Genomic DNA, 15,473 nt, shown 5'->3' on the forward strand with positions numbered 1-15,473 from the left:
TGTAACGCTTATGGGTAATGTAGTTCAAGGAGAGGAGAGAGTAAGACCAGCAAAGAATTAAATGACCAAGTTGGAAGAGGAAGAAAATAATCAAGACAAGAAGAGAAACAAACAAACAAATATAATAAAATAGGATAGGTTATAAAGTCTGTGAATTATGCCTGATTTTGAGAGGTTATCTTCTTGCTTTTTCTTTTCTCCCCCTCTTCCTGGTCTGTGACTCTGTACCCCGGGTTCTGTCCCTGTGACACGCTTAGGTAGAGGTTTGCAGTTGATAAATCTATATGGCGATGTTGTGTATTGTGCTTTATTCTCGTTGTCAAACGAAGCTCATTAGCATTTGCAGGCTCTGACAATGAGAGAGTCCGTTTTCCCGGAGCCTTTCCCCTAGTCTTTCCTTCCTGAATTAGTAACCTGATGATCCAGCTATGGAGTTGCTGCTGCCTCTGTCTGGCGAGTAAGAGGCTCAAAGAGCTGGCATATCCCCACTCTATCCCCACTCAGCATAGGGCTCTGGGTAAGGCTCAATCAGTCAGAGCTGCTAGCATATTCAGGCGGAGCTGGGAGTAGTTATTTTTAAGGTGCCTTTCTATGCTCCTCTAGGCGTGTCCCGAATGCCTCAGCACTCTGTGGGACCACTTTCCCCAGGCTTTTGGCACTTTGTAACCTGTTTTGGCTGGGTAGAAGATGCCCTAGTTGCTGTTTGCAAAGCAGGATGACTTATAAGGTGCCAAGTCTCCCTTTTTAACATATTGCCCTGAATATGCAAGCTCTGCCAATCAGAGGTTGCCCCCACCCCTATGTGCACAGCATTAACAAGAGGTACCGAAAAATATCTCCCCTCTTGTTTCAGATCGCTGACCTGAGAGAGATCTTGTCAGTTAGGGTCGCATATGTCAGTTAGGCGTTTAACAGACTATGGGTTAAGCTAATCCTTCATGGGTCTGTTAGCTTCTATGGCTGGGTGAGGCACCCCACCTGCCCGGAGAAGTTTGAGCATAGGGAATCTCGCTTTAGCGCGCCGCTCTTCAGGGTGCTGGGGTGACCCCGAGAATCAGGTTTCGGCCCACACAAAGGCCTCTGACTCTGCCCCCCGTCTGGGAACACGGGCGCCCACTCCCGGGGGAGTCTCTCGCCCACTATCCGCGCTGGCCGACCAGGATATTGGGCCTGCTGCCTCTCGCCCTGGTTGAGGTGGCGCCTTGCCTGCACAGAAAAGTTCGATCATAGAGAATTTTGCTCCCGCTCACTCCTCGTGCGCTGCTTTTCAGGGCGCAGGGTTGACCCCGAGACTCCAGTTTCAGCCCACACAAAGGCCTCTGACTCTGCCCCTCTGTCCGGTAACACGGGCGCCCTCTCCCAGGGCTCTAGGAGGAATGTCTCGCCCACTATCTGTGCTCGCTGGTCAGGAGATCGGGGCCTATGGCTGCCCCACTTGCTTTTCTTTGTCTGGATTTGGCGCGTTAGCTTGTGTTGACTGGGTTGCCACAAGCACAGTTTTTCCTCGGTTTGAATGTCCGTGCCACAGCCTGGTTCGGACGTTTGTGCCGTAGTTGGTTCTATTCACACCCTATGCCCACCTTAGTTCCGATACTCTCAGTTCCCAGTGAAAGCAGCTCTTATTTAGGTTAGTGAGTAAGGCGGAGTGTTTCTTCCTCCGTCTTATTTCCATTGGGGTTGATTATATATTTAGTCAATTTTTCGCTTGATCATACTTTCGCGTTTAGTGTGCAACTTCTGGAGGCTCCAAGGGTAGATTTTTCTGTCTCTGGTTGAAGATCTTGTTGAATTTTTGGAGAGATTTATCGGTATCACTCCTTACGGAGCCATTTCTCTGACGTCACTTCTGTAGTGTCATATTAAAAAAGTATGTATCCTGTCTTGAAGTTAAAGATTATTTAGTTTGTAATAATATAAAAGGCCAAGATAACAAAACCATAATGGCATAAAAATACCACCAGGCCAAGAAAAATCTTAGTTGAAAGTCAAAAGTGTTTCACTAAAGCTAGGATTTCCAAATTTGGAAAACTCAAATATTTGCCCAATCTTATTCTTCATATGCAGACGCAGAAAGGAATTGTTTCCAGAATTGCACTAGTCAAGATAGAATAAGTAATGTGCTTGCATTAAGATAAATGTTTTATATTCTGTTCTTTATATACCTTTCATGACATTTTAAAAATTGTCTTATTTTTTTAATTGAATTTATTGGGAAAACATTGGTTAATAAAATTACATAGGTTTCATTTATACCATTTCATAATACATCATCTGTCCACTGCACTGTGCATTCACCTCCCAAAGTCAAGTAAAAGTTAATTAAGTCTTATAGTATTTGCTATAAGTTGACAAATTGAATAGCATGGGTTTGAATTGTGTGGATCCACTTATATGCAGTTGTTTTTTTCAATAAATATATTTTCTCGTGATTTTAATATTTTTTGTGTAGCTTACTTTATTGTAAGAATATAGAATATAATACATAACATATAAAATATGTGTTAATTAACTACTTATGTTATCATTAAAGCTTCAAATCAACAGTAGGCTATTAGTAGTTTTATTTTTGGGTAGTCAAATGTTATATGCAGATTTTCAGCTGTGCAGGGGGTTGACATACCTAAGTGCTGCATTATTCAAGATTCATGTATCTATTGAATTTTGTTTCAATGACTGTCCCATTTCTTAGGAATGGGACATATCTCTGTACTACAAGAAATGGAAAATAATGTCAGTACTATAGAGATTTTTGGTTTTAATTAGATTTTATTTTGTATGTAGACATAAGAATGATCCAGTTGCAGTTGAAATAAACTTTGAATATTTGTAATTATTTTTAGAGTAGAAACTCATAATTTTAACTTGGTGAAATAATCAAGAAATTGTTATATAGGTTTCCCTTAAAGAAAGTATATTACTTCTATTGGAGTATTTTAATAAATAATATGGTTATACTGCAACTTCACACTAAGGAAAAAATCTCATTATTTGTCTTTTCATTTAAAAAAATTGATATTTATTTGAAAGGTCAAAATTTACACAATGGATATATTATTTTCTGTTGTATAAATGACTAGTGAGTATTCTTGGACTGGAATCATGTGTAGAAAATTCATTTTTGAATGGAGATGCTCAAATAGATCTTGTCAAAGGGCAGAGATCCTTCAAAATATTCCATTTCAGTAAAGTCTGCACATCATTAGGGAGCTTAAAAGCAATGAACTTGTGAAAAGACAATCTTATTTGTCGACTGCTTTTATTTAATGTCCAGTAGAGTTCAACCACAAAATGAATTTAAGAAATTGTGCTGCAGATATTGTAATTACCATAATAGTTTAGGGAAATACTTAAAATCTTGCAATTCTTTATATACTGTAAGTTCCTATTATATTCTATACCTATATATAGTGCTGCACATATTTATATGCATAAAATGATAGGTAGTTTGTTTTGTGGATGATATAAGATATTGCCAAAGGTAATTTTGATATTGAAAATTTTAGCCTTTCTGGCAGATTCTAGAACCCAATCTCTGAATAAGACGGGAGAATACCTAATAGATATTGATGTTTGCCCTGGTTTTCAACCTCCTAAGAGAGACTCTAATTACCTCATTTGTATAAGTATGGGTGTATATATGAAGAATTACACCAGGATAAAAATTTCTGTTTTTGTTCAGGCAACTCGGTGTAACTGCCACCAAAAATCTAAAGAGGAGCAATGCACATATGCTGATAAATATACCCAAACACCATGGAGAAGAATTCCTGTAAGTAATGTATACCCTTAACTCCTTCTCTAGTCATTTATTAGTTTGATATTTTGTTTTATCCCTTTTTTAGTCTAATCTCTAAAAGTTTTGAATCTGTCATGGCTGTTCATTTTAAGTAAGTTGTTTCACTCTTGTCTCTTAGGTGTTTATGTGCTTTCTAAAGCTTCTCTTGTGTGTCTCACAAAAGTGAATGGCAATTATTAGCTTTTCCATTCTGCATTTTATAACCCATTTTATTTGAGTGTCTAGTCTCCTCTCATTCCTGTATTTATCCAAGTATTATTTCCCCATACCCTTAAAGAAATGAAGTAACAAAAATGCAATCCCTCCTCTTTGGCAGCATATAACTTTGAAAATATATGGTGCCACATATTCTTTTACTGAAAATGTCCAAATAGATTTTATTATTATAATTACTCAAGTGTTGAGACTGTTAGGAAATATAAATGCATTAGGATATAAACAGTAAAGGTTATGTTTTAGACATAGTTAGGGAATGGTATCTTTGCAGGCATGGTTGCGTTTTCTGACATTGTTCCTAAGTAGGTAGGTGGTCTCATTAGTGTGAGAAGTTCCATTTTGCCATCCTCCTGGGAGTATTTCCACCATCTCTGGCTCCCTCAACTTCACTGTTCTGGAAACTGGCTAGTCTTGTTTGTAAGCCTGCTCACCAGAAAAAAGTAAATGGTAAGAACACCCCAACTCATGCCTAAATATACTCCTGGGTTAGTGTTACTGTGGTCTTGGGTGAAGTGAAGTTCCAATTTTCAGCCTAGCACACCTAACAGATGTTAGGCTTTCTTGTTACCTATTACTATAGGAATTACCTGCTGAATACCTTTATATTATAGATAAGCTGACAAAAGCCAGGAAAATTAAATGGCGTATTAAAGTTTCCATAATTAAACAGTAGCGAAATAGTAATATTAACTTCAGACTGCTGACATTTAGCTCGGAGTTCCTCCCCCTAAAAGCACACTGGGGAGCCTTGAAGGATAGAGAGAGTTTTGCGGATTGAAGTGGGTGCTGTCTCGCTGGCAAAAGGACCAGTACAAGTAAAGGCAGAGAAGTGGGAAGATAAGGCTGGGCAGTGGTAAGTGCAAGATTTTGGCAGGAACACAGATTATGTTTAGGGAAATTGTTGAAGTTAGTGTTAAAGTTCATTTGAGGGTATGATTGAAAATTTTATCCAGGAATTACTGGGAAAGTAGTTAAATGTATTTATTTAAAGAAATAGTTACCTATATTTAATTAAATGTTAATTATCAAATATTAAATATTGAGTTTATTATTTGATTTTTATGTTCTTTGGACTTTGTTGGATTCAATTAAAATGAATTATTTTGGAAACCACTTACTATAATAACAAGATTTTATTTTCTCTTAAAAAGTTACACTTTATTCTACATGTTTTGTTTGTTTCTTTTTAGCAAAAACCCAACATATATAAACTAGATGTTGATTATGGGTTGGGGGAAATACAGTGGGAGTCTTCTTTGGCAACATCTAGTTTTTCACGTGGTGATTTTGGAAATCAAAACATATTAAGAAAATCCCCAAGTTTAGGTAAAAAAAAAAATTTTTTGATCTTGCTCAGACTTTGGTAAAATTGAAAGTAATAATTTGAGTACCTGTTCCTCACCATTTCTGTAATATCTTGGGATACTTAAATGCCCTTCTTGAGACTCTGTCAGTTACTTGAGATTTTTGAAATTATCTGAGATTTTTTAAATCTATCTGAGATTTGTGAGGCATACGTAAGCATTTCTGGTGAACATTTCCTGAAAAGAAGGAAGAAATCTGGCTGCAACAGAAGGTACAGTGATAGTGAAAGAGAGAATCACGGCCTACAGTACTTGTCAGTAGCTATTTAGGATGTGGAAAGAAATAGAATAAAAAGGACATCTTAGTGAGAACCTGTCAGAGGAGAATGGTAGACCACCAATAGCAGCAGAGAATGGAGTTTTGAATATGTTGAGCCCAAGATAACTTTTCATAAATTTTTCCAAACAAATTTTAGATCACCTAATTGCTGCAAATAGATTTTTTAAAATAGAGAACCGATAGGAAATAAGGAGTGAATAAGGTAGTAGAACAGGGTAAAGGAAGAAAAGCAGATAGGCACTTTACCTGGGAGTAAGTATTTGCGGGCTTACTCTTCTGGGAGTCCTAACCTAAGGGTGTAAACATGGAAACGGAACATACCGTCTCAGCCCTCAGGACGATTACAGAAACAAAATTCAGATGTGCCTAAAATGGTATTCCTCTCACTCTTCCTGCGTGTGAAGAAGCACAATTCACTAAGAAGTGAATTGTGCATTACTTAGGCAACATGCATACAGCAGTCTTATGCCGGAAGCCAGGTTTTCTAACTTGTAGGTAATCTATTAGTTGCCTCCCTTTTAAGTGGCTGCAAGAGGTACTGTGGAGAAAAGGAATAGAGAGAAGAGGATCGTAGCTTCAGAAAGGGAAGACAGAGCCTTGGGCTCAGTGAGAGGTCATGATAAGAACTTACTTTCCTGACAGACGAACAGCAGCTCAGGTTTATGAGATTTCAGCAGTACATTGTGACATTGTGATAATACATAGAACATAACTATAGTATTCAGAAGTTTATCTTGGGTGATAAAATGAAATGTTAAATGCAAGAAATAGTATAACTCAAAGATGTGTCTTAAGAGTACTCTCTCCTAAGTTCTTTTTCCTCTATACCATATGCCTTCCTGATTTGGAAGTGGACAGCATTATTGATTAATTTTCATGTGAGATTAACATCCTAATTTTAAATTTAGATGTGCCATTTTCTCCCAGTTGGAGAGATGTCATGTTACTATTCATATATATTTCCAAAGGGAATTAAGGGATTTATTTCTTGCCAAGGTCTTTTATTTATAGTTACTTAGTTACATTTAAAATATGCCACCAAAAGTATTTTAAATGAAATATAAATACTTTAAATACTTTGGTATTTAAAGATTTTATTTCTTAATTTGAGAGAGAGAGAAAGAGGTGAGTGTAGGAGCAGGAAGCATCAACTTGTAGTAGTTGCTTCTCGTATGTGCCTTGACCAGGCAAGCCCAGGGTTTAGAACCGACAACCTCAAAGTTCCAGGTCAAGGCTTTATCCCTGCACCACTGTATATTTCGGTATGTAAACAAGAAAGATTTATGATGTGGTCATGCAATTATTTTTAAATTGTTTAATGTTTAGTTAATATTAGATATTAATCATTGAATACAGCCTGTGTTCATTGAGCTAAATGCTGACAGGAGTCCTATTATGTGTTGCTGAGACATTACATTCTGTTGTGTGTCTTTTATTACACTGATCTTTATAAACAACAGTACTGTGACTTTCATGGCTACACCTGAAACCAGTAACTGAGAAATAGCATTGTTTTTCCCCGCTGGGAACAAATTAAATATGGATATTATAGCAGTTGATTGATCTGATCATAAATTTTAAAGTATCTAAGTCTGTGTCCTCTAATACCAAGTATCAGAATAATGCTAAAACATTTTTGAAATCATAGAAAGAAGCAAAGCTTATATTATATGTAGTGCAGTTAGAAAACAAAGAAGAGTAGCAAAGTTTTCTCCTACTTGGATCCCCTTTATTTGTGTACTGTAACATATGGTGTGGTTTACTGACTTCTACAAGGCATGGATGGATTTTACTCTGAGGGTTTAATGTTAGACAGCAGTCAGTGAGACATGGAGATACTCCTCGCTTTCCGAGGAGCATCACGATCCAATCAGTCTTCCAGAAGAAAGCAGTCTGCTCCCTAACAGGTAATAAAAGAGGTAACAGAGTTGTCCCCATTAAGTCTGTGCTAGCTGAGTGATAATTGATTAGGCCTTTATTGCTGGAACATTTTGACTTTTTTTTTCTTAGGTAATTAGAAAACATATTTACTGATGTTTTAGAAAATTACAATTTTCAAATGTCAGATGTAACTAATGTATTTTTTTTTCTTATAGAGTATCTTTTTAGTAGTATGCTCTGTTTCTTCAAAAAGTTACATTAATATTACTGATATAACAGAAAATAATACTATTTCTCTTACCCAGTCTTAAAACTTCTAAATGTCCTGATCATTCAGAGCAGTGAAGTGTCATTGACCATCAGCCAAAGCCCACGTGTGAAACACGTTGGGAGGATGACTTGTGACCAGTGAGAACCTACACTATGTGGACATTTCAAAATGGTGTGTCAGAAAGAACCTTTTATCAGATTGAAGCTTTTCTTGGGTGACTGGAAGCTCAGATAGGTACTGTCAGAAAGTGGAAAAGTTCCAGGTATTTTCTAAACAGTGCAGTAACTTTGTTTTTATTCTGTATTTAGACAAAACTGTGAAGTGTTCTTATTTTGTTTCACGTTATCGTAGTCTCGAGTAATTTAGGTATGTGAGATCGTTTATGAGATCAGTTCTGGACCCTAAGGCTGCTTGTTATCTTTGTCAGGAGAAATAGACTTTGCATGGATTAAATAAAAATCTACCAACAGATGAAATTTCTTGTACTATTAAAAGCCTGTAACACTTGGATTGTTACCTCTCTATATTTTTAAATCATTTACTGTACTTTCTCATGTTTTAGCGTACTTATTGGTGATGGTGCACTAATGATTACATGAGAATATTGTGAGAGAAGAGAGAAATTTGGAAAGTTACACTTGGATCACATTATGAAGAATTAATATTAGACTGAGAACTTTCCACTGGATTCTGTAGCCAAAAGGTTGTAGCAGGAATCAGGCTTAACTATGTTTTGCTACAGGAAGAATATAATGTGAGAAGAGAGACTGAGTCTTGTTGAGACAGGGACTATGTCTCATTTCTCCGCTTGTGCTTAGCACAGGAATCCAGCAGGAAGGAAAGAATCCTGGTGAGCACAGAGTGAAAGTAGGGGAGGCTATTACAGCAGCCCAGGTGAGAGGAGATGAGGGCTAACCTGTGATTATTGATCTCTCATGGAGACAGAGAGGCCACCAAAATAGAATCTGTTGTCTTGATATGTGACTGGATGCGAAGGGTGAAAGTGAATATATTAGCAAACTTGGATGACTGGGAAGATGGCATATCAGTCATAAAAATAGGAAAACCTAGAGAAAGAATTTTGTTAGGAAAACTGCTGAAATATATATATACCTGATCACTTGAGTTTGAGATTCTGGCAGGACAAAGGGTAGAATAGTTTGAATTTGTAGGATTGGAACTTGAAAAGTACAGGAGAAGTTAGGTAAAATCTTGATTCAAAGTGTGGGCGGATAGGAATCTTTAGTAATAGAGCTCATCTATGTACTAGGAGAGCTAAGAAGTGCCACAGACCCCTACTGGGGAGCAGTTAGGACCTTTCCGGGAGACTTCCTAAGCTCTGACAGAGAGGAAGAAATAGATAATTTTCCTGAATCAGGAAAAGTGTTATTATGTCTTCAGTGCTAAGACAGAAAAAAATTCCGCAGCCGCTGACCTTGGTGACTCTTCGCCTGTTCTCGGTCTGAGGGAGAGCCGCAAGGACAGCCTGGCCCCGGTCCTGGCTTATCTCTTACAGTTAGAGTCACAGAGCTGCTTTCTATTGAAGACTTAGAATTTAGGCTTTATCTTGAGAGAAATGAAGAATTTCCTCTAATACCCTTAGTCCAGACACTTTTGTTTTATTCCCTGTATTTCTTCCTTTTTTTTTCTTCTGTACCACTAATTTAAAGTGTAATTGGAATATTATGTGTGTGATTAAACTATATGTGAGGCATTTACAGTACTAAGTTTTTCTTAAAGCAGCTTTTCTCCCCCCTTGGGTGGGCTCTGCAGTCATACACTGCTTAATGATGGGGGTATGTTCTAAGAAATGTATCATTAGGCAATTTCTTGTGATGTTCTTATGTGAACATCATAGAATCCACTTACTCAAACCTAGATAGTGTAGCCTGCTACATTCGTAGGCTAGATGGTATCGAGTCAGTGAGCTACTGCCTGTATGACCAGTGCGTACATAATATTATAAAAGAGCTGAAACCTTCTTATCGCCTATTGCTTCTAGGCTATTAACCTATAGCATGTTACTGTACAAAACGACATGATTAAATCAAGCACAAGACAAAAGGATTCAGTCAAGAGACACAGTAAACATGACATGCCTTAGGCCGCTGCTGGTGTAACCCAGCATGCTGCTTTACAGCAAACTTTTTTAATAAGTAGAAAGAGTACACTCCAAAATAACAATGAAGGGTAAACAGATAACTAGTAACAGTTACTTGTTATCATTATCATGTATTACGTACAGTACACAATTGTGTGTGCTACACTTTCATACAACTGGCAGCGCAGTGGATTAACACCAGCATCACCACAAACAACAGGTCATGTGTTGTGCTACTTTACGACGATTATGATGTCACTAGGCATAGGAATATTTCAGCTCCTTTATAATCTTATGCGAGCACTGGTCATACAGGCATTGGCTCACTAACTAGAACATCATGATGCAAAGCATGATTATATTTATATGCACACCTACTGTGTTTTTTTAAACTTATCCACAACCACTGTAGTGTTTTAGCAGAAAGTGTCGCATATCTACCATTTCATCTTAAAAATCATCAGAAAACTTAAAAGTAGACTCAAATGAGCAAGTGGTCCTCTCCTGCCCAGAACCTGGGGATTTTCTTTACGACATTAGTTAGAAAAGAGTTACACACTGTTCTGCCCCTGCATTAGTGCTCTAGTAGAAATGGAGAGTGAGCTGCATGTATAATTTAAATGCTCTAATATACAAAATCAAGTATTTTTACTGTTGAAAGGAATACATAATCTTTTTTCTTTTTATACTCAGGGAAATTTCTTTAGTTTATAGAGATGAAGAGGTTCTTAAACATGTTTTCCTTCTCTCCCCAAGAAAATATGACCCTACCAATATAATCAGCATTTTACATAATTTTGCTCTGTATTACTATAATGTGCATTATGGTTTCATTACTCTTTATTTTTTAACTTTTTATTTTAAATACTTATAGATTTATAGGAGGTTGAAGAACAGTACAGAAAGATGCTTTGTATCTTCACCCAATATCTGCTAGTAGTTACATAAATATCAATATAGTGCAATGGCCCTGGCCGGTTGCTCAGTGGTAGAGCACCAGCCCTGCTTATGGACATCCCTGGTTCGATTCCTGGTCAGGTCACACAGGAGAAGCGACCATCTGTTTCTCTCCCCCTACCTCTCCCTCTTTCCCTCCTGCAGCCAGTGTCTTGGTTGGTTTGAGTGTGGCTGCGGATGCTGAGGATAGCTCCGTTGGTCTGAGTGCAACAGCTTCAGGCTCTAAAAATAGCTCAGTACTCAAGCATAGGCCCCAGATGGGGTTGACGGGTGGATCCAAGTTGGGGCACATGTGGGAGTCTGTCTCTCTATCTCCCCTCCTCTCACCTGAAAGAAAAAAATATGTAGCACAATATCAAAACCAGGAAATTGATATTAGTATATGCATAGTTCTGTGCCATTTTATCACTTGTATATATTCATGTAAAAACCACCACATATAGAATTATTACACTGCTACAAAGTTCTCCCTTTTTGCTGCCTTTTAATAGTCACAGCCTGACCAGTGATGGAACAGTGGTTAGAGCGTCTTTTGGAAAGTTGAGGTCCCAGGTTTGAAACCCCAAGGTTGCTGGCTTAAGCACAGGCTCCTCTGGCTTGAGCACAGGCTTGCCAGTTTGAGCACAGGTTCCCAGCTTGAGTGGGGGATCATGGAAATGATCCCATGGTCGCTGGCTTGAGTCCAAAGGTCGTTGGCTGGAGCCTCCCACCCCCCAGATCAAGGCACATTTGAGAAAGCAATCAATGACAACTTAAGTGCCATAACTGCAAGTTGATGCTTCTCATCTCTCTCCCTTCCAGTCTGGCAGTCTGTCTCCAGATAGATAGATAGATAGATAGATAGATAGATAGATAGATAGACAAATAGATAGATAGTTTATATTTATATTCATTAGAAATAATTATCTGTATTTTTATTTTTTTGAACTACCTTTGTTTGTTTTTGTATTAGGGTAATACTGGCCTTATAAATGAGTTGGAATGTGTTTTTTCCTCTTCTACTTTCTGCAAAAGATCGTGTAGAATTGGTGTTAATTTTTCCTTAAATCTTTAATAAACTTCTCCAGTGAAAACATCTGGCCTGGAAAATTTTTTTAGGGGGGTGAAATTTTTAAACTATTATAGAACTATTCAAATGATCTTTTATCTTGGATGAGTTTTGATTGTTTGTGGTTTCAAAGAATTAGTCCATTTTTTCTCAGTTGTCAAATTTATGGCTGTAAAGTTGTTCGTAGTATTTCCTTATTATCTTTTTAATGGCTGGAGGAAATGTATTGATTTCATTCCTGATTTTGATAATTTGCATATTATTGACTTTTCTTTATCAATTTTAGTGGCTTGTCAGTTTTATTGACGTTTTAAAAGAACCAACTTTTTGTTTTGTTAATTATCTCTATTTTTCTGGGTTCAGTTTCAGTAGTTTCTGTTCTTTATTGTATTCGTTCTATTTACTTTTGGTTTATTTTGCTCTTTTTTCCAAGTTTCTTAAGGTGGAAGTTTAGCTTAATGATTTGAGATTTCTTATTTCTATCATTGCTTTAGTTGTGTCTTACAACTTTTTTTTTTTTTACAATGACAGAAATAGAGTCTGAGAGAGGGATAAATAGGGACAGACAGGAACGGAGAGAGATGAGAAGCATCAGTCATTAGTTTTTTGTTGCAACACCTTAGTTGTTCATTGATTGCTTTCTCATATGAGCAGAGCATCACCTGGTAGGGGGCTTGTCTGATGGATCCTGGTCAGGACACATGTGAGAGTCTGTCTCTGCCTCCCTACCTCTCACTAAATTAAAAAAAAATTTTTTTAATTAAAAGATTTTTCATAATTTTATCTGTCTATGAGTTTTATTTTCTTAACTTAATCTCTTCATTTTTTTCACCCAGTCCCCCAACGCCCCTCCCCTCTGACAGCTGTTAGTCTGTTTTCTGTATCTATGAGTTTGTTTCTGTATTGTTTCTTAATTTATTTTATTCTTAGATCCACATGTAAGTGAAATCATATGGTACTTATCTTTTTCTGGCTTTCACTTAGCATAATACTCTCCAGGTCTATCCATGCTATCTCAAAGGGTAAGATGATCTTTTAAAAGGGTGAGTAGTATTCCATTGTGTGTACCACTGCTGTTTTTATCCACTCATCTACTAATTGACACTTGGGCTGCTTCCAAATCTTAGCTATTGTAACTAATGCTGCAGTAAACATAGGAGTGCATCTATTCTTTTGAACTGGTGTTTTGGGTTTCTTTGGATATATTACCAGAAGTGGAATTTCTGGGTCATACAGCAGTTGCATTTTTAATTTTTTGAGGTAACTCCATACTGCTTTCCACAGTGGCTGCACCAATCTGTATTCCCACCAACAGTGCACAAAAGTTCTCTTTTGTTCACATCCTTGCCAACACTTGTTTATTGATTTATTGATGATAGGCTTGAGGTGATATCTCATAGTGGTGTTAATTTGCATCACTCTGATGATTAGTGACGTTGAGCGTCTTTTCATGTCTGTTGACCATCTGTATGTCCTTTTTGGAGAAGTGTCTATTTAGGTCCTTTGGCTTATTTTTGAATTGGAATGTTTGTTTTGGGAGAATTGAGTTGTTTATAAATTTTGGATATTAATACTTTATCAGATATATCATTGGCAAATACGTTCTTCCATTCTATGGTTTTTTTTTATTTTTTTGATGATTTCTCCTGCTGTGCAAAAACTTTTTAGTTTGATGTAGTTCCATTTGTTTATGTTTTCATTTGTCACCTGAGGACATATATCAGAAAAATATTACTCCAAGATATGTCTGAGATTTTGAAAATGTATTTATTGACTTGAGAGAGAGAGAAACATTGATTTGTTATTCAACTTATTTATGCATTCATTAGCTGATTCTTGTATGTGCCCCTGACCCAAAGGATCAAACCCACAGTTTTGGCATATCAGATGACACTCTTAATCAGTTGAGCTACCCGGCCAGGGCCAGAAATGTTTGAGATTTTACTGCCTATGTTTTCCTCTAGGATTTTTATGGTTTTGAGTTTAATATTTAAGTCTTTAACCCATTTTGAGTTTATTCTTGTGAATTATAAGGTGGTCTAGTTTCATATTTTTCCCAGTAACATTTATCGAGTAAACTATATTTACTTGTATGTTTTTGCCTCCTTTGTCAAATATTAATTGACCATAAAGGTGTGGGTTTATTTCTGGGCTCTCTATTCTGTTCCATTGATCTATATGTCTGTTTTTATACCAGTACCATGCTGTTTTGATTACTATGGCCTTGTAGTATAGTTTGATGTCAGGTGGTGTGATCTCTCCAAGTTTGTTCTTCTTTCTGAAGATTGGTGTGGCTATTTCGGGTCTTTTGTGGTTCCATATAAGTTTTTGCAATATTTGTTCTAGTTCTGTGAAACAAAAAACCATTGGTATTTTGATAGGAATTGTGTTGACTGTATAGATTGCTCTGGATAGTATGGACATTTTAACTATTTAATTCTTCCTATCCATGAATATAATGTATACTTCCACTTATTTGCATCTTCTTCAGTTTCGTTCTTGTCTTATAATTTTCCCAGTACAGGTCTTTTACCTCCTTAAATTTACTCTTAGGTATTTTTGATGTAATTGTAAATGGGATTGTTTTCTTAGTTTTCCTTTCTCATTATTGTTGTATAAAAATGCAACCAATTTTTGGACATTTATTTTGTATCTTGCTACTTTACTGAATTTAGTTATCAGTTCTAGTAGTTTTTTTGGTGGAATCTTTAGGGTTCTCTTTATACAGTATCATCTCATCTGCAAATAATGACAGTATTACTTCTTCCTTTTCAATTTGGATGCCTTTTATTTCTTCTTTGTCTGATTACTGTGACTAGAATTTCTAGCACTATGTTGCCTAAGAGTGGTGAAAGTTGGACACCCATCTTTCTCCTGATCTTAAGGGCAACTTAATTTTTGCTCATTAAAGATGATGTTTGCTGTGGTATATAGCTATTAATACATTGAGGATGATCCCTCTATTCCCAGTTTGCTGAGAGTTTTTATCATAAATGGGTGCTGGATTTTATCAAGTGCTTTTTCTGCATCTACTGATATGGTCATGTGCTCTTCTATCCTTTGTTTCTGTGGATATCACATTTATTGATTTGCAGATATTGTACAAACCTGGAATAAATTCCACTTGATAATAGTGTATGAATTTTTTAATGCATTGCTGGATCCGGTTTGCTAATATTTTGTTGAGGATTTTAGCATCTATTTTCGTCAGGGGTATTGACCTATAATATTCTTTCTTTGTAGTGTCTTTATCTCGTTTTGGAATTAGGATAATGCTGGCCTCGTAAAACAAACTTGGGAGTTTTCCCTCCTCTTGAATTTTTTGGAATAGTTTGAGAAGAAAAAGTGTTAGTTCTTCTTTGAATGTTTGGTAAAATTTACCTGTGAAGTCCAGGTAAATTTTTGTTTGTTGGGAGGGTTTTTTTTTTTTATTTTTTTTTAATTTTTATTACTGCTTCAATTTCATTAGCTATAATCTGTTTATTCAGATTGTCTGAGTGTTCCTGATCCAATTTTGAAAAATTGTATGTGCCTGGGGCTTTATTAATTTCTTCCAATT

General features: G+C 36.6%; 1 protein-coding gene across 6 annotated transcripts in view; it reads left to right on the top strand.

Annotated features, from left to right (window-relative positions):
* The window catches only part of CCSER2 (coiled-coil serine rich protein 2), a 164,357-nt gene that overhangs the window by 126,339 nt on the left and 22,545 nt on the right, over nt 1-15,473 (top strand). For all 6 annotated transcript variants that reach the window (XM_066349889.1, XM_066349890.1, XM_066349894.1 and 3 more), the window contains one exon: nt 3,680-3,769. In XM_066349889.1, coding sequence (XP_066205986.1) covers nt 3,680-3,769 — 90 coding nt within the window. The remainder of the gene's footprint in view (nt 1-3,679; nt 3,770-15,473) is intronic.

The sequence above is a fragment of the Saccopteryx leptura genome, chromosome 9 (genome assembly GCF_036850995.1).
Source record: "Saccopteryx leptura isolate mSacLep1 chromosome 9, mSacLep1_pri_phased_curated, whole genome shotgun sequence".
Taxonomy (NCBI): domain Eukaryota; kingdom Metazoa; phylum Chordata; class Mammalia; order Chiroptera; family Emballonuridae; genus Saccopteryx; species Saccopteryx leptura.